General features: G+C 38.4%; 1 protein-coding gene across 1 annotated transcript in view; it reads right to left on the reverse strand.

The window, feature by feature from the left end:
• The window catches only part of pdlim5b (PDZ and LIM domain 5b), a 53,503-nt gene extending 29,628 nt beyond the window's left edge, over positions 1–23,875 (reverse strand). The window contains exons 1-4 of the mRNA XM_057819172.1: positions 23,859–23,875; positions 23,467–23,650; positions 13,074–13,179; positions 485–636 (exon numbers count right to left, since the gene is read on the reverse strand). Of these exons, the coding sequence (XP_057675155.1) occupies positions 485–636; positions 13,074–13,172 (251 nt within the window). The 5' untranslated portion in view covers positions 13,173–13,179; positions 23,467–23,650; positions 23,859–23,875. The remainder of the gene's footprint in view (positions 1–484; positions 637–13,073; positions 13,180–23,466; positions 23,651–23,858) is intronic.
• Between the last annotated feature and the right edge of the window lie 1,028 nt (positions 23,876–24,903).

Here is a 24,903-nt window from a genome sequence, read left to right on the forward strand (position 1 = left end):
AGTATAGCAGGGTTCACTAAATCCAGACCTCGGTGCCACTTTTCCTGTTGTGTTTTCCACGTCCATCTCCCCTAACACACCTGAATCAAATGATTATGTCATCAGCAACCTCTACAGAACCCTGATAATGATCCTGATTATTTTGATTCAGGTGTGTTGGAGTAGGGAGACATGACACGACAGGAAAAGTGGCACCGGGGTCCGGATTTAGTGAACCCTGCAGTATAGTATAACTTTAAGTATGTTGTGTTTGGAGTTTGGGGAAACTGAAGGGAGGTTTTGTGAAAGGAGTTTAAGCAAATGAGAAGAAAAATATTTTAAAAAACAGGCTTTTTTCCAGTGCTGTACAGCAAAACATAAGTCTCTTTCTTTTGACATAACTTAATACTATAAACGGCAGGCCTGTCTCAAGTAGAGCATAAGAATTCCAATACATGTAACCACAAAAAGTTCACATCCGCTATACTAAAACTGTGTTGATTACCTCAGTAGAGTCAAGCTGAGATTGTTCATACAGGTTTTAATCTTGTTCTGGGCTTCGAGGTGGTTCATGCTCTCAGAGGAGATGCCATTTATGGAGAGGATGATGTCTCCAACACTCATCTTGGCTTTGGCTGCTTTGCCTCCATCTGCCAGCTGTGAGGATACATGCAGAAATATGAGAGAACAGCTCTTATTTGCGTTATCATATAACATATACAGTATACGTGCAAATGCAAGTGTGAATAGATATTTTTCTGGTCCCAGGGAATGACAGTGTGTTGTCCAGGGTGTTGTCTACCTTTTGCCCAATTCACCAGGCAATGTATGTGGTAGAAGAAGCAAGGGCAACAACTTGTGTCTGCAGTTGTGAAAACAAGGCATGTTAGGGTTCCTGATTTTCCAGAGTAAGGAAAAAAAAAAAACTCCTGGGAAAATGGCTCTTACGTAACACATGCCCAGTCGGGCAAGCGAATTAAAAAATGTATATTCCGAGCTGCGCACGAATCAGCAGTGGTTGGGGTCAAGCTTTGCACAAATTGGCTGTGACTCAATTTGTCATTTGAAAGGGTGTGGAGAGGCGATTGGTTCAAAAATGAGATTATTGTACATCTATTTTGGCACTGTGTAAACCAGAATACATAGCACAAGACAACTATAGAAGTACAAACTATTTAAAATATTGATCTAGTATACATTTCATTTCTCGCCCTGGCAATGTGTAAAGAGTAAACTTTTAGAACTCCTTCAAAATTCACTGAAAACTCTCACAAGAATAGTCTGCTCATAAATACTTTTTTGTTTGACTCATGAATGAACTTGTAATCAAAATAAATCATTTTATTTGTGGCATTTTTAAGACTGATTTAATAATTAAGGGTAATTTGTAAGAATAATTAGGAAATCCTTTTTGGGAGAAGTTTTTCTTAGGCTTGGGCTGTTGTTCTTTCCTAAATTATCGTGAATTGTGTTATTCATTTCTTCACCAACAAATTCAGACCTTTTCTCTCTCTCGGCATTCATCTTGGCGTACCTGTTATTTCTAGTGTAAAATTAGAAAACAATTGGGGGGGGGGGGGGGCATTCATCTAAGCTAGCGTAATTGTTACCAGCAGTGTAAAGTAAGACAATTACGTGTGTGTGTTTGAGTGAAGGGGGCTGGGGGGCAACGTGCCTTTGGGTTGTAATTCACAATAGCCTAAAATAGCCCAAGTAGGGGAAAACAAAATGGAAGGAATGAGGAAGTCACAAAGGTGGAGGCCAAAACTCAGTGACTCACTTCATTGGAGTCATACTTCCTGAGATCACTTGGTTGCCTGAAACGGGTAACATAGGGTTATGCAACTCTTGAAAACCTTCAATGCAGCAACCATAAGTGCTTGTAGGAAGGTGGTGTGTAATCATGTCACTAGCAACAAGAATGCTTAAGATGACTCAGGTCAGCCTCTCTTACCAGCGTTTACACTAACTGTACTGACTCACTTGACGTGCAATAATACAGCTCTTTGCGCTATGGTGCACTGTGAAAAATCACCTCCAAAAAACTGGCAGCAGCTCCCTCTTACTAAAACAGGAAATTTAATGGTATGAAGGCTGAGAAAAGCTGCTGAAAGATTGCTGAATGCTTAGATGTTTGTAGGACTGGATTCTTTGTCTGAACTCCCAGCATTAGTTTGTGGGTTGCTAACCTAATGGGAGTGACAAAGAATTCTCCCCTAGTAGGGGCCCAAGAAGAAAAAAAATAATATGAAGAGCCATATATGGTAAATCCACAAACGAACTATTTGCAGGCACATGTTAAGAAAATGACTGTAATGAACCATGAATGTGAAGTGCCTTATATGTGGTTATCTTTAATAGTCTACCCAGGCTGTGATGAACTGGGTCTATCCAGCATCTTACAGTCAGTCTTCGCCACAAATATACAGTCCAAAACAAATGAATGTTACTGGCAGCTGAAAACTGTCATAACTTTAAACAAAAAGGAGAACATAAATAAACTGGAAATGTGGTTGTAATGAACCCACTCTAGAGGGTGAAAGATGTTTAAACAATCTTGGTTTGATTGATATTAATTGATTTAAACTGTTCCAGTTTGAAGAGGAATATGAGTAATGAAAGTGACCTCACATTTCAGTAAACAACCCCCCCCACCCACCCAACCCCCCCCCCCAAAAAAAAAAAAAAAAAAAAAAAAAACGGCAAAATTTTTTGGGAGGATTTGGTTAAGGAAATACATTAGCATTGCCATTACTTTGAAGTGAAATGTAAAGAAATAAAAAGCACCAATTCAAAATAAAGGGCATTATGCGGCTCCCACATGAACTCCAAGCCTTTTTAAAAGTGGGATGTCCTCCTCATAAGACCTCATTGAACGTGCATGTTTAGCTTTGTAAAATGCGACCAAAAACACGTTTGTCAGTGCATGTCGCTGTTCATTACCTTTATTCCGCCACTTGTCCATAGGGCGAGTGGGGTCCTGTTTGACATCGATAGTTTGCTTAATTGCCACATGCGCTGTTTTTTTCGTGCTTTTCAAAGTTTGGATGGCTGAAATTCTTTGACCCTACATAAAATGCGCTGCTCTTATCGGCGACATTGGGATTCTAACGGCACATTTTGTACCGCATTTCCGTGCGAGCCTCATTTGCTTCTAGCCATGGTACCACCTGTAGCCACTTTTCAGCAAAAGTCCTTTTTTTCGGCAGCTCAGGTGACGTTTCTGTCGTCTGTCTGTCTTTTGACGGGGGTGGGGGAACACGGAAGTAATTACTCAGTGTGGCCTGCCTCTTCGACATTTCGAGAAGTTATTTTCTCGTGTCCGCCGCAGCCATCGGTACGCAAAAGCGTATGGAAGCCGTTGAGGGCCAGCGCGTTTGTCTACGTCCAGTACGCATGCGCGCATGCGGACCACTTATGTGCACCCCTGCTTATAAGGGTTGGGGCTTGTTATTCACTTACCATTCAACCACAATGTGTGTATGTAACTGCATATTTTCAAATTCCAACAGAAACAGGTATGTGGCTTATCTCTGCTGGACAATCTCAATTTACTGGCATAGCACCCATTATTTGGTACTCCTAGACCATTACTTTCCTGCACAGACTGTTAATTACATTAATGAAGAGGATGAAAACAACAATAGTGGTGGCGCCAAATACTCCAGCATTCAAACATCCCAATTAAGAGCTTAAAAAGAGGGTTAACACACGGTTGTCATGGTTCGACGACAGCCTCTTATTACTTCAATAGGGCCCTTGGGAAGCTTTGGTGCCTACCAGGCCTTAACAGGAGCGCTTAGTCAAATTGCCATGACAACACAAACAAAACAACACAAAGGCAGTGTCATCACTTAACGCTTGAACACTGAACGCTCTGTAATTCTGTCAGAAGCAACCCAGAGGATATAAAGGGCTTAAGTGGAGTTCCATTGCAAGACAAACCAATTTGGATCTTTTTTTGGTACGTGTTGCAGCCATAAAAGTTGAACTTCAAGGTGTCCTCAACTTAAATCTTTAACATTATTTTTCATAACCTCAATTGCCATTTTAAAAGGTTCACATGTCAACTGCTCAGAATGTCATTTTTAAAGCCATTTTAGTTGGTCTTTATTTGGGCCTTCAACAGAATTGCCATACCACAAGATAGTAAAATTCCTCCACTTGGGGAAGGACTTCACCCCTGACCTGGAGAGCACGTTTCACATCGCGAGTGACATGACCAAACATGGCTAGGATGCAGGCTGACCAACTACTTGTAAAATATGCAAATGTTACCCAATGTGAACATACGACAGAAATTATGTAGCATTTTCATCTCGTCTCCCCAGACGAAAACTGGCAATCATCTTGTTACGTTACAGTGAGTCATCCATGTAATTAACAGTCTGTGCAGGAAAGTAATGTTAAAAAGCTAGTCGTCGTTGCGTCATCGTAATGAAAAAATGTTCATCAATGAACTTTTTGTTACTGTTATCTTTAAAGAAAACAACAGTGGTTATATGATTAGCTTACTTGCAATGATATAACTACGTGCAGAAAAAAGTTGGAAGTGGTATAGCACAGTAGCTTTATTCAGGCTCCAATTTCCCTGGTTATACCCAGTGCCCATGTTTGCTACTTTGAAAATTGGCCAGTAATGGATTGTTACAAGACTCACTTGGACTTTAAGGTTAAGTGAAAACAATTTATACTACCATAGCATATCATCTTCTACAGCTTTATCTGAGCTTCGGGAGCTGTTTGGCTTTTTATTAGGGCTGTCAAACGATTAAAATTTTTAATCGAGTTAATATACAGCTTAAAAATTAATTAATCGCAATTAATCGCAATTCAAACCATCTATAAAATATGCCTTATTTTTCTGTAAATTATATATATATTCTGTAAAATAATTTGTTGGAATGGAAAGATAAGACACAAGATGGATATATACATTCAACATACGGTACATAAGGACTGTAGTGGGCATTTCACTCTACTGTCATTTAAATCTGTCTATGCTGTCCTCACTCCGAAGCGTCTACTTTTTCCAAAGCTAGACAGCTAGTGAACGACGCCTTAATAATCAGACTTCTTCCTTTTTCATCTGATTTATTAATAAAATGGCCTCAAACCATTGTCCTCTTTAGACCGTAGTGAAACTACAAAAAAAAAGTACACAAGCATTGCATTAGCAACAACGTTAGCTTAGCACACTATACAGGTTCACTAAACATAAACAAAAAGCGTCTCATACAAAAAATATAACATTTCGCTTACTAACATAATATGTACATTCTTTACAACAACCATACTTACGGACAAATCTTGTCCAAGGATCATATAAGCACAACATTACAACGTAGGCGTCAGCCCGAGACGTCGTGCAGCCATATTGAACTGGCAAGAAAGCAATAAACCATGTCGCAAAGCGACCACAAGAGTTCGCTGTTAGACAGCACAAAAAACCTTGCTGTAAAACTTACCAAAAGGCAGAATACTGTATGAGCGGGACATGTGCGTTAATTGCGTCAAATATTTTAACTTGATTAATTTAAAAAATTAATTACCGCGCGTTACCGTGATAATTTTGACAGCCCTACTTTTTATCTAATGCTTACCTGAAATGAAGTGAATCTGCACTTCATATCAGGTCAGCTTTATTGCATTCTTTATCATTTTCATGTTCCAGTTCTTTTTATAGCTTGCAACCACATACGTCTTATCTTAGCCCCAAAATGTCAATTGTATGTGGTAAAATTTCAGTTTTACTGTTGTTTTTGTCGTAACAGCTCATCCTACTGCTACACCACATGTGCAGTAGAGGAAGTAGTGCTGTAGGCTGACAATCCCTCTATAGCAAGCTAGCAACATGAATCGATTTTCAGATGACATATAAAACAAATCTTGTGTTTTCATCCTTTGTGCAATGGAAACAATATTTCATTTGGTGAAAGACGTAATGGCATTGTTGAATTGCTCACTTCCTTGAATATTCTGTCCATTCCACTCAAACATTCATTATTTGTATGTTACAGCTGTATGTCCTTTGTAGTTGTATAAACACAGCAATAGGAATAACAGCAGCAGCAATTGGACTAAGCAGAAGGTTTTGTACAAAGAAACCTAGCTCAACGTGCCAAGCATGCGTACTCACTGCACAGAGCAGTAAACAAACTCTCAAGAGGCTACATGACAAAATATTTAACAGTAAGAGAGGAAGGAAGAGGGAGGAAAAAAAGATAGACAGACGGAGCGAGGCGGAGATAATGACACAAAGGTAAAATTCCCCCGAAAAGAAAAACAAAGGAATACCAAGGAATATGACAAAGCATATGTAGTGTGTGGCTTCCTGGGACTATGATGGGAGATGAGGAAAGCAGCAGCAGACAACATGAAGCCTGATTAATTAAAGCATCGCTTTCCAGACATTAGAAGTAGAGGTGGCAATCTTGGGGCACCTCACGCTTCGATTACGATTCAGAGGCTACGATTACAAACACCCCCCAGCTATTAGCTGTTTTTAATGTTTCCTACATTAGTTACAAAAATAGTACAAAAATCATCTCAGGCTTAAATAAACTACTATTTCAGTATTACGTTAACAGTTCAAAACAGTAAATAAAATACTCAAGTTCCCCGACACATTAAATATTGTGGCGCACCGCCACACCAAAACAAAAGCCGCCACACCGTGCAAAAGAGTTTTTTTTTTTTTTTTTTTTTTCATTTTATTTATTTTTTAAAGGCCGTTTCAAACTAGCGCCAGCCTAGTGTGAAGGGTTCAGCGGCAACCTATTCATTGTGTATTATAATGTCTGCAAGTATACGAGGCCCCCTTAAGAGACGATCGGATGGGGAGCTGTGACATATAGGGAAGCGAGAAGGAGATAACGGTCGCATGTAGCAGAAGCCCGCTCTCACCAATATGAACCTAATAATTAATAGGCTAAGTGATCCATGTAAAATAAATCTGTATTGACTTGTACTTAACTTTCACACTGCAAATTTATAACGTTTTAATCTAATGATTTTTCTTATATCTATTCGAATAATTTTTTCCATCTGGTTTTGACCAACAGATTAATGGGTCAGATTATTCAATTTACTTTAGGTAAATATTACCATTTGTTCTTATTAAGCCCATACAGTTAAAGGTTGGTCATTTTTCACCAAAACCTAGGGGGGAAATGATTTCAAATAATGTTTTCAACAATATCACTTCTTGAACTAAGAACATTTCTGACGAAAAAACTTTTTTTTAAGATTAAATATACTCACTTTTTGCTTAAAATAAGAGTGTTAAGATTATTTTCAGATAGCTATTTTTCTTATTTCAAGAAATCTGAGTAAAATTTACTTGAAGTACTGGCAGATCATTTCACTTATTTCTAGTAGATTTACACTGAAAACAAGGGAATTTAACTAGTCATCAGCAAACCAAACGTGCGTTTGAGGGGGAAAATGGTGTCATTGTAAATCTGAACATAATGAAAGTAATTCACTTAATAATGGTAGGGTCAGTTATATCCTTACAAAATATGTGAAGAAAATCTAAATGACCTCTATAACTGAACTCATTATATAATGCAAATAAGGTTGCCTAAAAGTTGGTGGGGACAATTTGAGCATCATGAAAAGTTCCAAGTGTTATAGCCCTAACGTCCAAATGCAAACCTACGCCATTGGTCCATTAACAGAAGGACTAGTATTGTTGTATTAATGTAGTACATATTAGGGCCAAATAAAAGGAAAAAGAAGGACTACGAGATGTACAGTGGGGAGAACAAGTATTTGATTACTGCAGTGTATCAAATACTTGTTCTCCCCACTGTAAGTAGTACTATTGCTACAAGGGGAAAAAAGTTGTAGCATTACGTAGGGTAATAAAGCTGTAATCAGCTACGCACTTTACGTACATGTACCGTGGCTGAGAGCTACGAAATTAGCCTGGCTAATGAAATATTTCAAATTTGATGCCAAAATTAATGCTCTTCTGCCTACCTTGGTTGTAACGGGTGGTTATTTGAGTCACTGCTGCCTTTCTATCAGCTCGAACCAGTCTGGCCATTCTCCTCTGACCTCTGACATCAACAAGGCAATTCCGCCCACAGAACTGCCGCTCACTGCATATTTTTTCTTTTTCGGACTATTCTCTGTAAACCCTAGAGATGGTTGTGCGTGAAAATCCCAGTAGATCAGCAGTTTCTGAAATACTCAGACCAGCCCTTCTGGCACCAACAACCACGCCACGTTCAAAGTCACTCAAATCACCTTTCTTCCCCATACTGATGCTCGGTTTTAACTGCAGGAGATTGTCTTAAACCATGTCTACATGCCTAAATGAACTAAGTTGCCGCCATGTGATGGGCTAGTTAGAAATTAAGTATTAACGAGCAGTTGGACAGGTGTACCTAATAAAGTGGCCACTGAGTGTAGACCCTAGGGGAAACCCTGATCTACCATAGCATTATGTAGGTGTAGTTTGTAGCAACGTGGGCAAAGTTTGTAGCAACTGGTCTTTGTTTGTAGCGGATGTCGGTGGTTTTTTAATCTAGCCTAGCGGCATGAGTTGTGGATGTTTACTCTTAGTCCGTTCCTCATTGCGTCCCGAAGACCATGCTGACTGTGTTTTAGTTCCGCTTTACTTAGCATATTTAAATAATCGGTATATGGAACTTTGTGAATCGCTCTCGAATCTTCAGCGGCCGAATCACGAATAATCTAAGACTTTCACACACCTTTAATTAGAAGTGAGGTTTTTTTTTTCCTGCAGAAACAATGTTACTGCATGTAAAAAAAATATATAGACTGAAGATCATTAGTCACAAAGGAGACTGGCGAGTGTGAAATATTTTCCTCTACGTTTGGGTGACGTAATGGAAAATAATTGATAAGCTCTGCACGACACCATCAAAGACACGCCTTCAATGTAAAGCCTAAAATTAAAATGCCCCTTGGAAACAACAGACGTCAGGATCAAAAAATCCTCCTTTCCTTTAGAAAAATGGCTCTTAAAATTGGGTTGCATTCTTTTCTTAATGTCTCATGTCTATTTCAGATCAGAAAAACAAACAAGAGGAGGTGTCTTTCCTGGAAAAATGATGACTGAAAATCCTAACTATTGACATTAACCAGAATCGGGTAAAATGACTGAGTATAAATAGTGAAAATGTTCAACATTTAACAACTTAATTACAAAAAAAGTGAAATGTTCAGCATAATAGACACCAGCTTCATGCCCTTGCCAACTCAGCTGACTGATACTACTTTCAGCCTCCTGGTCAAACATGACGTCGCAATTCCCAGTAAATATCACAGTCCGGTGTCGAACTCTTGACAAGTCATAAAACTTTTATGAGTCCTGTACGTGCCATTTATATATACTGCACAGTACCTCACAATTAGAAACTCATGGTCAAACCAATACTCCAATAAGCAACATGTCTTCATGTGTTTATTTATAGTCATGTATTGATGACAACAATCCTAGTACACAGACATGCATACCAGCATGACAACCTAATGTCACGCATTCCAACTTCATCATAGTGGAAGCAGTGTATAAAGCGGCTAAGCTGAGGAGCCAGCATGCACTACTCATGTCAGCAACTTTGCACTTGAGCAGATGGCATGAATTTCTCAAAAGAAGAACCATCTTGAACTTGTAACCAATCCTACCAGTGACAAATAAACAGTCAGTCGCTGATATCAAATAATGTGACCGGGGTGCATATTATTTTCCCGGCTGCATAGGCGCATCCACTCGAAAAAAGAACATAGAAGGAGAGTAAAACAAAAACAGTACAAAATATCGTCATTTCAAACGCTGTCAATATTTTCACCACTACTTTAGTTATGAATAGAGATATTTGTTTGGAAATTTGACGTAAATTGGTATCGGCCTTTTTTTTTTCTTTTTAAATCTGACCCGCCCGATATAAAAAAAAAAAACTCAATTTAAAACTAGGGATAGGGACTAGGTATCGCGTCATTTTCAGAGGATCGGAATCGGGTGTGAAAGATCAGGTTTTTAATTTAAAAAATTAGAGGTGCACGATAATTATCGGTCCGATAATTATCGGTCCGATAATAGGAATTATGATGTCATCCCAATAAATCCAATAACAATATATGTTTTCGGGCCTATTAATAATATTTTTGGTGTCGGATTGGGATTTGGATGTGCATTTGTTTCCACTCCTGTTTTGCCAGTATGCAAAGGCTTGTTACTGTTCTAGAGGCCGTATTTTTCCTTCACTGAGTTATAAACCTTGCTAGGCAATTAGTAATTGTTTGTATTTTACAGAGTTACGTTTAGTTTAGCTGAAGTTATTAAGAGGCCTTTTGGTTATTGATAGGCTTGCTGTTCTGTAATTGCCAGGTTAAGAAAGTTGTTTCATAGACCAAGACGACAAAAGTCTCCTCTCCTGTTGCACCAAATGTTTTATCTGCTAACAAAGCACAATACCTGCTGGGTTGCTGTTTGTTTTAGATCAGTGCTCATTGTTCAGGGGAGGCATCGTCAATGATATTGACTGATTGATATACATTAAAAAATTATATATATTAGGCCTGAACGATATATCGTTTAAACATCGCCATCGCGATGTACGCATGCGCAATAGTCCCATCGCAAGGACGTGCGATAGTTTTTTCATTTCATTTTTTTAAATCCACAAACGTTTGTTTTGAGGAAGGAGCGCGAAGGAGAGCGCACAGCCTTTCATCTCATTCCCTCCAACTCGCAGTCATCGGCTCCTCCCCCTCCCCTGCTACAGCGGAGTGGAGGGAGGAGGGGCCGAACAGCAGAGCGGAGGGAGGAGGGGCCGTTTTCAAAGTGAAAGCAAGCAACACGTTGAATAGGGAAGACTGTCTCCAAAAGGAGTTTTGGAAGTATTTTGGCTATCGACAAGAATATAAGGAACAAAAAACAGCCCTGTTGACAGTGCCTCGCCATGGTTGCCTCAACAAGAAGTAATCCGTCGAACATGTGGGACCATTTAAAACGCAGGTATCTATGCATTCCTGCTACGAGCTTCCCATCAGAGGCTTTTTAGTACAGGTGGGAACATTGTTACGTGCCAACGTTGTTGTCTCAAGCCTGCAATGGTGGATAAACTAGTAGTCTTGGCCAAAAACCTATGAGACCCAGTTGAGAATTGCTGAGCAAGGAAGGTGGACGATATGCAGACAAATACATAACACAGCTGCAGGAATGTCTTTTCTTCTTTTTATTCATGTGACAGCTAACAGGAAGGCAGGAAATTTGGGAGTTAAAATGGTTCTGTTATTCATCAGTTATTTGTTGTTATTCAGTTCAATTATTTACAAGTTCAATTGAGTTTCTGTTTCTTTTATATTTAAATTAATTGTAAATCGTATTTTTCAAATAACTATAGTACAGCTGCACATAAAGTTTTGATACTTAATATTTTTTAAATATTTTCACAACTTTGTTGCAGTTTTGCAGTTTTATATTGTTATATTTTGTGTAAACAACTCAGGGGACTAATGCACTTGCACTTTTATTTGACAGATTTAATATTTAAGTTCAAATATGTTGACAACTTTATTGTTTTACTGAGGTTTTTATTTATTGTTATAGTTTGTGAACAACTCTTATTTGTCATATTTAATATTTTTGTTCAACTATGTTTACAACTTTGTTGTTATTTTACAGAAGTTTTTATTTATTGTTATATTTTGTCAAAAACTTAGGGGACGAATGCACCTGCTCTTTTATTTGTCATTTAATGTATTTGCTGCTGTTGAAGTGTCAAATATTGTGTTCAATAAATTATCTATTTTGTGCAGACATTGCTTCCTGGATCCCTTCATAATAATACAGCAATCTTAATCATTCACAAATGAAACGGTATTATATGAATACACTGTGGTCACGGTGTGTCATGCAAAGTATTTCCAAACAGCTATTCAAGTCATCTAGTGAAAATTTCTTTAAAAAAAAAAAAAAAATTATATATATATATATATATATATTTTTTTTTTTTTTTTTTTTTTTTTACTATCGCAATATAATATCGCAATATATTGCACACCTCAAAAAAATCGCAACAATAGTTTTTTCCAATATCGTTCAGGCCTAATATATATATTATCGGTTATCGTATCGGTATCGGCCTTGAGGAGCAGGAAGTTATTGATATCGGTATCAAAAAATGGATATCGTGCACCCCTAAAAAAATATATATGTTTTTTTACTTCATGCTCATACAGCCTCACTCTCCCTCCCGCTGCTTTTCTTGGTCAGCAGTGCACTGAGTTTTTTGTTGTTAAATTTAACGATGATTGACAAGCGTTGAAGCTTTCATCTTGCCAGAGAAGCTTGGCAGCGCGAACTTCAAAGACGCCGAATGTGTCAATCATCGTTTAGCTTGTTTAACACTATAGTGCTGTGGCAACTCATTGTGTGTGTGCGCGCGGCTGTAATGCAGTAATATGTTTAAAACTTATATAATATTTTTTCGGAGAGCTATTTATTTAACCTTTTATTCAACTTTATGAGACATATTTCTGAGTCTAGGAAATTCAGGCACTACTGGAGCTGTTATTTTTTATTTGTGTGAATCAATAAACATGCTTTAGGCCCCTCTAACTAATAATAATCAGTATCATTACTGAAAAACTCATATCGGTCGATCTCTAGTTATGAAACTCATAACCTCACAGACATGCTCACAATCATAGAGCACAAATAGGCAGGATCACATCTACATTTGTTATGAGCAGCTCTTTTGCCATTGATGTGGATCCAAAAGCAAACCTGAAGACCAATAATGATATTTGCAAGCTTTAATAATAGATAATGGAGAACAAAAATCCACTTTTAAAAACTGTGAGAATAATGAACAACAAAAGTTGACAAGTCAGTGTTAAGTCAACAAAAAGTTCAATTTAGCACTAAATAGTGCAACTGTCACTTATACTTTGCCACCAACAAAGAGCTGCAGTCCCTTCAGCACTCTACTAGATAGTTTATAGTCACTGATGAATCAAGGTACAACTTTAAGTGTTGATTAATTTAGGACTAATTTTCGGGGTAGCATGGTTGCCAAGGAGGTTATAGAGGAGGCTTACTCGCCACTCACCCGCGAAATAGTGAGTGGAACACCAAAGTCCTTCCCTCCTTGTAGCCTGAAGCCCCATGGAGCCGAACCAGCCAGGGTGACACTGTAGCTGCTGCTCATGATTCACCTAAAAGAATCAGAAGACAAAATAAATAAAAATCAACCTGTTACATTAGGTAGTGAAGTCAATTGTGTTGCAAGTAAGTGGAACATTTGTTTCTTGTAGTTTAATGCAATGGGTTATGTCTTACACAAACTAAAGTTAAGTTTAGAACATCTCAGTTCACAAATCCATCCAATTCATGAACCTGCTTTCTGATTAACAGACCACAGGCTTTTCATATTTGATACCATCATCACCGACACAGGAACCCCTGTATCCACACTCCCTTCCTCTACACCCTCTACACTAATGACTGTACAAGCCTCACACATACACTGAACAAAAACATAAAAACAACACTTGATATATTGCATATGGCTGAAAGCACAGGCAAGGCTGAAAAAGCAGTTTCTGCTATTGCACCTCTCTTTAAAATACACTGCTCTATTTTAAACCAAAAGAACTGTTGTGTTTGATAGAACAATATGTCTATATGCTGCCATAGCAGTTTCATGGCGCATTAAGCCCCTGAAATATTTTTAATTTGTCCGTTTTACCCTGGAGACCCCCATTTACAGACACCGCGCCACCGCTTTTGTTTCAACCCAGCAATAAAAAGAAAGTAAGTAATTATATTTATCAAATGTCTATCATTTTTAGCTTATAATCATTAATGGATGTATAGTATTTAGTTGGGGAAAAAAAAAAAAACTTTACAAAATTATTCACTCGCATAGTTTGTACTTTTCGAAAAATTACATCACAACGGAAAAAATAGTGTCTGTAAATACGTCACGGATATCTACCTCATAACTAGAGGTGTGCAAAATTTCCAATTCTTAGATTATTCGCGATTCGGCCGTGGAAGATTTGAGAACGATTCACAAACATCCAAATTCCGATTATTGAAATATGCCAAGTAAAGCGGAAGTACAACACACTCAGCGCGCCGCGCGGTCTTCGGGACGGAACGGAGCGGGAGTAGCTAAACATCATGCTTCTCATTAACCGGCCCCTCGGGTAATGCCAACGCTCAACTCACGGCTCTAGCTCAACTCATGCCACGAGATAAAAAAACACAACAACATACCTGACTGCTGCCGAAAAGCTGCTACAAGTACAGCTAAGCTACATAATGTTACGGTAGATATCATTTATATAGGACTAGATGGATTATAGACTCGGTAGCGGTAGCAGCACATCTGCAAAAAGCTAGATGTGGGCGTTAGTAAACGGCCGCCATCTTAAAGCAGTAAACTTCCCTGCAATGCTGTTGTAGCAAACCTTCCAAGCAAACCTAATTAACTTTTTATCTAAAATACTCCTAAATCGGTAAAATATTGACTTGAATCTATCTTTAAAATAGTTTTAAAACTTTCACATGTCAAAAGCAGACAAAAGGGAAATTATGGAATAACGGGAGCAATTTTAACAACTTTAACGGTTGATTCACAACATTAAATTAATTGAATGTAGTTTAAAGCTGCTGATACAGAATGGGGACTGGAGTTTTTTTATTTAATGTTATTTTTGTATATTTGTTTACTGCTATATGTTAACTTGATACTGAAATAGTAGTTTGGTTTAGCCTGAGAGTATTTTTGAACAATTTTGGAACTAATGTACAAAACTTTAAAAAAAAAAAAAAAAAAAAAATTTTTTTTAAAAAGGAGGGGGGTGCATCAATAATCGTTTTATAATCGAATCGGAGCCTCTGAATCGTAATCGTAATTGAATTGTTAGGTGCCCAAAGATTCCCAGCTCTACTCATAACTATCACTTAATCGTATTTTTTTGCTACTGTCGCATTTTCCCCGATATTTTAGATGATAAATAACCGATCCAAACAACAACAAATTGAAAAAAAATGTTTAAAAGGGTAAAATTTGAAAAAGAAAATCTCGACCACTCCTTAATGTCTGCAATTTCTGCATTGGAACCCTTGTTATATGTCTGGACACTCGGCGAAATATGCTACATGGAGTTTTTGGATTTAAACAAGGTAAGTACGCGATAAAATCGCATTAAAATCATGGTGTCTTTAATTATGCTCACTCATGCTCTCACCTTAAGTTAGGGTTTAAGGATTTTTAAAATCCTCCTGTTCAAAATTTTTCTTTCCCCAGAGAATTGAGATTTTAAGCTTTCCATTGATGTATCACACATGCATATAGGACAATTTTGAAATTTGGCCAAATTTGGGGTCTTAGAGCGGAACTTGTCACCTGAGTGTTTTCCGCCATATGTAGAGTATTGTATCTTATGCGTGACTCAATTCAAAATATTGGGGGGAAAAATGCTTTAAGGGCCTCTTTAAATATGCAAAAACAAACAGAAATCCCTGTATATGTTATATATGATGTTCAAAACACAACAGACAAATGACCACAATGTTGATGTTGACAAGAACGACTAGCATGAAAAAGGATGGTCACAAACGACTGTGAGTTATTTGCCAATAGAATCCAGCAGTATCACATTTCATAGCCCAATGGGACAAGCGGCACTTCAAATCTTGATAAGAAGTAAATTGCAGAATATCAGAGGAGATTTTAGATTGCACCAAGCCCATGTCTCATTCCACATACTCCCTAATATGGAGAATATAAAAAATACACTGACGTCACTACTTGTTGTGCAACCAACGACAATATCATGCGTAGACATGAGCAGACACACCTTTTTATTGTTGATGAAAGAGTACAGCGTTAAGTGTGACGGGTATATTCAACAAACTTCTGTGCCGGGAGAGTTTCAGTTCATTTTCTTGGCTGCGCTCCACTTCAACCTTATCTTGTAAAATGACACTGTACTGCACTTTGTATTTCAACTCTTTCACACACCAAAAAAACAGATTAAAACAATTCCTTCTATTTATCATAGAAAAATGCCACACATCGTACAACACTACAGGTTCTTTTCTAGAAAGACTCTGCGTTCCTCTGGCTGTACTACTCTGAACATTCCAAAGTCCAAATACAAGTCGTTCAGTTACCGCTCAATTGCCGTTCTAAATCCCTGGTTGTGGAACTCCTCTCCTTCTCACTCAAAAGTCCATCACTGAGCTAACTATTATTACGTCACAGCTTAAATATTATTTTTCAAACAAGCACACTTTGTGCTTTCTGTTATATTTATGGTCTTTTTATTGTTTTTTTGTCTCTGTGAAACTCCCCGTCTACCATTAGGCTGTTGAAATGTGCTATATAAAAGGGTCTTAATTTGCCTACCGTAATTTCCCGAATATAAGGCGCACCCGTGTATAATGCGCACCCCAAATTTACTTGTAAAATCTAGGGGAAATTATTGTACGCGTTTATAACGCGCACCCTAATATTAGCACCAATAAATAGAAGAATACAAGAAAACAGAGCTCGTGTACGTATACAGAAATGTCATTTTACTGACTGGTGAAACACAGCACAAGCATAGCACATTGGTAGTTCAAAACATCATCATAAACTGACAATATTTACGGTAATAATATGATTTGATAACCTCTCCAACTTACCAGAATCTAGGAGAAAACAAAACAGATGTGACTTTTCTTTTAAAGGCTGCTGTATAACTTGCTCGTTTCATCATGATGAATAAATGTTTCTTCCATTGAATGATACAGTAAAATGAAAGTGAGAACGTAAGTCGGAAACCCGAGAGAGCTCATCGCTGTCGACACGACAGTAACAATAGGAACTATTGTTATTTGGGTTTGAGTTTCCCGAGGGACAGATATAGTTGACGGACACAGGAAGTCTGTGTTGTCACGTTTGTTATGGTCCGAGTTGCGGAGCTGCAATAAACGTTGAGTCAAATGAGTTCAAGAAACTAAATTCTGTGCTTTATGAAAAGTGAAAAAGCAGAATTTAACACAGACAAAATCATTCGGCCGATCAGAGTGAAGTATTACCGAAACAAAATGGTGACGTCAAGTACCGTAATGGTCGGCAACGGATCGCCGCATACGTTTCTTCAACACAACGTGGCCGTGTCAATAAAAAAAAAAAAAATCGGTTCATATATACATATATTAGGGCTGTCAAACGATTAAAATTTTTAATCGAGTTAATTACAGCTTAAAAATTAATTAATCGTAATTAATCGCAATTAATCGCAATTCAAACCGTCTATAAAATATGCCATATTTTTCTGTAAATTATATATATATTCTGTAAAATAAATTGTTGGAATGGAAAGATAAGACACAAGATGGATAAATACATTCAACATATGGTACATAAGGACTGTAGTGGGCATTTCACTCTACTGTCATTTAAATCTGTCTATGCTGTCCTCACTCCGAAGCGTCTACTTTTTCCAAAGCTAGACAGCTAGTGAACGACGCCTTAATAATTCTTCTTCCTTTTTCATCTGATTTATTAATAAAATGGCCTCAAACCATTGTCCTCTTTAGACCGTCGTAAAACTACAAAATAACAGTACACAAGCATTGCATGAGCAACAACGTTAGCTTAGCACGCTATACAGGTTCACTAAACATAAACAAAAAGCGTCTCATACAAAAAATATAACATTTCGCTTACTAACATAATATGTACTACATTCTTTGCAACAACCATACTTACGGACAAATCTTGTCCAAGGATCATATAAGCATAACATTATCAGCCCGAGACGTCGTGCAGCCATAATGAACTGGTAAGAAAACAATAAACCATGTCGCAAAGCGACCACAAGAGTTCGCTGTTGGACAGCATAAAAAGCCTTGCTGTAAAACTTACCAAAAGGCAGAATACTTTCTGAGCGGGACATGTGCGTTAATTGCGTCAAATATTTTAACGTGATTAATTAAAAAAATTAATTACCGCGCGTTAACGCGATAATTTTGACAGCCCTAATATATATATATATATATATATATATATATACACATACATACATACATATATTTCTGTCTCCATCCATGTACCTGTTTATAATGAGCACCATGATATTACAAGTTGATTTTGGGGGGGAAAAAGTACGCGTTATATTCGGGAAATTACGGTATATTGAAATATAATGAGAAAACTGGACATTTTGTGGTAATATTTTTGTTAAATTATTGAACATTTTGGGTTATAGTAATAATTTCACCATGCAGACAATTGATTTGTGACCATCTTGTGGAACGGTTTGATTATGTCACCATTAGTCCTTATTATGTCACATGTCCTCGTAGAGGAAGCACTGTCCCATTTCTAAAAGCATATGAACCCCCTCCCGCATAACTCCTCTGTCGATATCCTCTTCTCCTCAATGGAGTTTGTGGTGTGAGGGGCTATCATGTAAACAGAGGAGCGAGGACCCCGGAAACTGCAATTGGAGACATGAGATGAACTCAGTCTCTCTCGAGCATGTTCTGGGTCATCCATGGGGCCTCCTCCTAGTGGGACATGCCTGGAACACATTTCACCATGGAGGTCTCCATGAAGCCATCCTAATCAAAACCCCAAGTCCGTTTATCTGGTTCTTCTCGATTTAGAGGACCAGGCTCCAAGCAGCAGGCCTCCTTTGAGCCATAGGTGTCTAATTTTTTCTTGTACTTTGCTTGAAACTCAGAAGAACTGAACTGCATGTCAAATCATCTTTTCCTATTGAAATGGATGGAAATGCATTTTTTGCTACCTTTGATGTTATTTTTCACGTTTAGCACCTATGATGATATTTAATAAACCCAGAGTTCCACAATACCCAAAGATGGCTAGAGTAACAAAAACTTTTAATCATATAAGAGTAGTCTTACTTCTAAATATTATTCCTCAAGTAGTCATTTAAAATTTTACTCAAGTAAAAAAGTATTTGTTGTGAGTAACGGCTTACAATGTCTGATTTTTAAAAATTTATATTTTTTTTCTCAGCCCAAATCCATATGACCCCTTGTTATCATACTGTACTATAGCCTCCAACCTTTTTTGCATCACAGACTGGCAATGTGTGGCAGAAAATTGCAGTAAATATAAAATAACACATCGGGGCTAAAAACGAACATTAAGTGCAGGGAAAATGCAGGGAAAATTTAAGTCCTCATATGCTCAATCAACTTTTTTAACAGCAGCCTCTCCTAAAATTTATCCGCAAATATCCTTGTTCGCCGGCATAGTGAGTTCTTCTCCAATCGTGAAAGGTTTCTTGGCTTTAGCAATGTGGTTTGGCAAGAGAGATTATGCACACAGTGCATTCGCTTTTGTTGCCTCTTTTGATAGCTTTTAGCCACATACTATGCAGAATGGTCTTGGTTGGAGGCTCCTCTTCTGGCTTAGCAGGTGGTTTTCGCCTTAAAAACGCTGTCCAAAGACGTCGCCACCCACAGCACACAGCCAACAGTAGCTAACATTACTGTTTATATTGACTGCTGTTGGGCTGCTATAGGTGTGCAAACACCCCATTCATGGCGGCCAAAAACTAGAGGGCGACATATGCAAATCTGTACTCTGATTAGTCAAGAGGCACAGGCCAGACTACGGTTGTAAACGACTTATTATTTCTAAAAATGTAACCATAAGAGTAGTGTTTGTTCTTCACAAATCTACTCAAGTAAAAGTATTGTGCGGTAAAACTACATTTTTCTCAAAATGTAACGGAGTAAATGTAACGAGTTACTTCGCACCTCTGACAATACCTGTCAATTTACCAACGACAAGAATCTCGCACGCAGCTCAAACAGACCGACCGATGTGCTATTGCATTAAAAAAGTTTTATCAAATAGTTAATGTGCGCTAGCTGTTCAGATTATGCATTACAGTGTTGAATGTATATACCATTCACAGCTCTGACCTCAAAGCCCAACTCCAACAATGTGTCAAATTCACAGCTGTGTTTAAACATCTACCGTTCCTAAGTATTGACATCTTTGTGAGTTTCATTGGCTCATGGCACACCTCATGCGCATTCCACAACATGTCTGATGCCAATGCAGCTTTGTTAATCATGTCCTTAGGAGCAGAGTTCTGCTCACATTCCATTTACACACTGTGAATGAATAAGTATTACATTACGTTTCATTTCACTGATCAACACCCCAAACTGAGCTTGATAGACTACACACAGACCACTGAACGTTTTTGGCAGTAATACATGTTGCCTAATAACCCCAGGTTGCCCGTTGTTGGTAGGACAATGTGTCTTAACCGGAAATTTATGAGACAGCTTTGTCAGATATTTATTCAAGACAGATTTTCAAATTCAAGATAAAACAAAACTGAGTCCAATTTTAGCTTTATCATTATGTATTAAAGAGAAGAGTTGAGTGACTCCCTTCAAATCTCAGAGAACTGGAGCAGTTGGCCAAAGAACAATGGTCTAACATTCCAGCAGAGCATTGTAAGAAACTCATTGATAGATACCGGAAGCGGTTGTTCGCAGTTATTTTGTCTAAAGGTTGTGCTACCAAGTATGAGGCTGAGGGTGCCAATACTTTTGTCCGGCCCATTTTTGGAGTTTTGTGTAAAATGATCATGTTTTTTTTTTTCATTCTCTTTTGTGTTTTTTCATTTGCAAGCAAAATAAATGAAGATATTACTACCAAAGCATTTGTAATTGCAATCATTTTCTGGGAGAAATTGAGCATTATCTGACAGAATTGCAGGGACTGCTAATACTTTTGGCCAGTAGTGTACATATAGTGGATACAGGATGAGAATAAAATGTTACTTTTTAATCATACACTGTAGTGACCACTACCTTTTCACAGAATTCACCTATGGAACTTATGAGAGCATGTTGTGTTCCGGGGGAAAAACTTTGTTGTCGCGCACGTTTCCGGCAGAGACATTCGAGAGTCAACAGACACTCCAGAGTTACAAGAAAGTGACGAGCGGCCGAACACGGCAACACGTCTACTCAACAAGCTATCGAGACTCAGTGACATCATCTGCTACAACACCAGTTTTTGTAATGGGAATTTACAGATTTGTAACAGAAACATCAAATTAACATTTGATACCAAAGGTGTCCCACTTTATCTTGTTTTCTACACAGTTCACTACTTAACGACAGGCTGTTGTCTCCTTGTGCCCCGTCATTGGCTAGCAACCGATTCAAGGTGTACTGCCCATAGTTCGCTTGGATATGCTCCAGCACCCCGCGACCCTCGTGAGGTTAAGTGGCTCGGGAGATGAATGAATGAATCTTCAATCAACACTCCTCTTCTGTGGATTACAGCTGCAACACGCTCAATCAACTTTGTGATGAAATTGTCACACAATTCATGCGGGACTGTCCAAATTTCCTGACAGAGAGTCAAGGTTTTTTTTGTAGTAATGTCTCCTTCATGTATCTTCACAGGAAGTAGTCTGCAGGAGAAAGATCAGCAGAGTGGGCAGGCCTATGCGTGTGACGTAAAATGAGCCTATCTTCAGGAAAGTACCCGTTGAGGAAATCCAGTGAAACATTTGAGGAATGTAGATGCACCATCCTCCTTGTAAATGATGGTATTCATGTTGACTCCCTGCTTTCTCCAAAGAGCTAGAATGAATTTCCTCATCACAATTTCCACATAGCACTCAGACCCATGACCTCCCCACTCTCCTAATCATGCTTCCGCAGACTACTTCCTGTGGGGATACCTGAAAGAGTGTACTGCAACAACCCACAGACCATTGAGGCCTTGAAGACCAACATCCATCAGGAAATTCGGAGAATCTCTCGAGATGTGTGGTGATTTCATCACAAACTTTAATGTGTGTGTTGCAGCTGCAATCCCCAGAAGAGACGCATGGATTGAATTTCTCATTAATTGTTAAACTGAACATTTCAAGCAACACTAACTTTTCAACCTTAATAAGATATTTTCACATTTCACATTCATGATGATATGTCGACTGACCACTACTGCATGACATGTCTTTTATACCATGAGGGGGTCTGTATCTGTGTCTGTATTTTACCGGCACTAATTAACTTTGAGGAGGGTGGCAAGAACCCTGCCACACATAAAAACTACAAATGTGCTGACTGCTTTACGGCATACTTCACTTCTCCCTTTCCCCATTCATTATAAAGACGGAAGTCAATGTGGACGCTTTCACGCGAATACTGCAAAGATGGCAGAGCAACAAAAGAGACAAAAAGTTTTGTCTGAGTAGGAAAAAACTGAGGCTGCCAGGATACTCAAGAATAAATATTGGCCCCGGCTTTCACTCGCTGGCGTGACAACTCCCCCTCCTCCAACCGAACTCGTCAAACTAAGCCGCACGGTTGCTAACAGTCATATGCTATTGTTTAGACAGAACTGGATTCATTACTTTATTACTGTCCATCCTTCACACAACTGCTGGAAACAGAAATGTTGTTTAATCCATCTGCAGGCGACCAGGATATTGATTTGATATTGATTTTTAATTGACTGAGGATTTTACGACACTATGCGGGTCTGCGCTGGTCCTCATGGGAAGCGCAGACTTCCTTGAGGCAAAACACTACCGCTTTTGTCCAATGGCGTCGCTAAAATAAACTAAAACCGAAAAGTTACATAGTGTTGCTTTAATTGAATTGAACCTTTAGTATCAAATGAATAATATACTACTTGTTATAATAACATTTTTAAATAAGTTCTCATTTCAATAGCTTTTGTATGATTAAAAAGTGGTAAAAATTTATCTGTCAACCCTGTGTGTGTACATACAGACACACTGTATGGGTCTTGCGGAATTACATTTTAAAATATATGGGGGTTTTCTCTCCCGTTCAAAAAGTTTCCTGATCCCTAATTTAAATCAATGAAGGAGGCCAACAACGCTAAGTAAACTAACTACACATACATAGACAGACAGATAACTTGAATATTTACATACTTTGGTCCTGTGTGCAAGTGTCTGTTCAGATGTACTGTACATAAAAGACCCAAAAAAAATTTTTTTTTAAATACTGGCTTCAAATTAGATTAGAGCACCTGGACCTGCAGTCTAAATACAGCCAAATTATGATCCAGGGGTCCCCCAGACGTCCTAAACTCGCACATTTGCATTCAATTATAACTAAGCTATATTCTTCTAAACATAATAAAATTAAAAACTCAATACTCAGAGGCCCAGGCAAATGTAGCCACACCCCACTTAAAAAAGTCATGAGACAAAAGTTTTCTGTTTGTTTGGACAATAATTTTGTATCATTTAACAAGCCTTTGAAAGTACACACATAACAGAACAAACACCTTGACTCTCCTTGATCTTCCCTTGCGAGTTGAACAGTCGCTTAAAACTCCATTAACGAGATTAATGTGTCGTATTCTTGTCCATAAAAGTCATTCAAAGTCATCGCGATGAAATTTAAAGCGTCTGGAACGAAGTGCCACACAATCAAGGAATTCTCACCGATTATGATGCGCTGTGCCGGGATTGTTTTCCCTCGCGAAGCCGCTCTCGGTGCTCGACAGTGGAAGCGAGATTCGTTGTGTCGGTTGGTTCTCAATTTGGAGGACAACTGAGTGGAAATGGAACTTCCGCATGTACGCCTACTGGTAGGAGGTCGGAGTGGCAGCGAGTGAGGGGAGTCTGGCTGCAGGCAGTTGGTGAGGGAGGGAAAAAGATCAAAGATATAATTTATATTACGTCACCTTAAAATATAGTTTTTTACAACGTTTAGTTTTACAACTAACTAAAACTGTAAGCGAATATTAAAAATCCACAAATGGTTTTGTTTTTGTGTGTCCTTTAAATTTTGCAAAATAGGCGATTAAGAGAGAAGATTATGACGGCGTCTGTACCTCTCCCCCTTCTCGCTATCTCTCGCTCTGTCTGTCTCTTTTTCGCGTCGTCACTTGTCGGCCATTTTGCGTCAGAGTACAGTGATCCCTCGTTTTTTGCAGCTAATGGGGGCCAGAACCTGCCGCGATAAGTAAAAAACCCTGATTTATATAAGACGTTTTTCACATTGTTAATTTAAAAAAATGTATGTATGTGTGTATACATATATATGTATACACACATACTTACATTTTTTTAAATTAACAATGTGAAAAATGTGTGTGTATATATATATATATATATATATATACACACATACTTACATTTTTTTACTTTTTTAAATTAACAATGTGAAAAATGTATGTGTATATATATATATATTTATATATATATATATATATATATATATATATATATACACTTACAGGGGTGCACATATGTGGTCCGCATGCGCGCATGCGTACTGGACGTAGACAAACGCGCTGGCCCTCAACGGCTTCCATACGCTTTTGCGTACCGATGGCTGACCACTGTATTTGCGGCGGACACGAGAAAATCACTTCTCAAAATGTCAAAGAGGCAGGCCCCACAGAGTAATTATTTCCGTGTTCCCCCACCCCCGTCAAAAGACAGACAGACGACACAGACGTCACCGGAGCTACCGGAAGAAAGGACTTTTGCTGAAAAGTGGCTGCTGGAGGTACCATGGCTAGAAGCAAATGATGCTCGCACGAAAATGTGGTGCAACATTTGCCGTGAGAATCCCAATGTCGTTAATAAGAGCAGCGCATTTTATGTAGGGTCAAAGAATTTTAGCCATCCAAACTTTGAAAAGCACGAAAAAAGCAGAGCATGTGGCAATTAAGCAAACTATCGATGCCAGACAGGACCCCACTCGCCCTATGGATAAGTGGCGGAAAAAAGTTATTGAGGAACAGCGCCATGCACTGACAAACGTGTTTTTGCCCGCATTTCACAAAGCTAAACATGCACGTTCAATGAGCTCTTATGAGGAGAACATCCCACTTTTACAAAGGCTTGGAGTTAATGTGGGAGCCGCATATG

This window comes from Corythoichthys intestinalis, chromosome 17 (assembly GCF_030265065.1).
Source record: "Corythoichthys intestinalis isolate RoL2023-P3 chromosome 17, ASM3026506v1, whole genome shotgun sequence".
In the NCBI taxonomy this organism is placed as follows: domain Eukaryota; kingdom Metazoa; phylum Chordata; class Actinopteri; order Syngnathiformes; family Syngnathidae; genus Corythoichthys; species Corythoichthys intestinalis.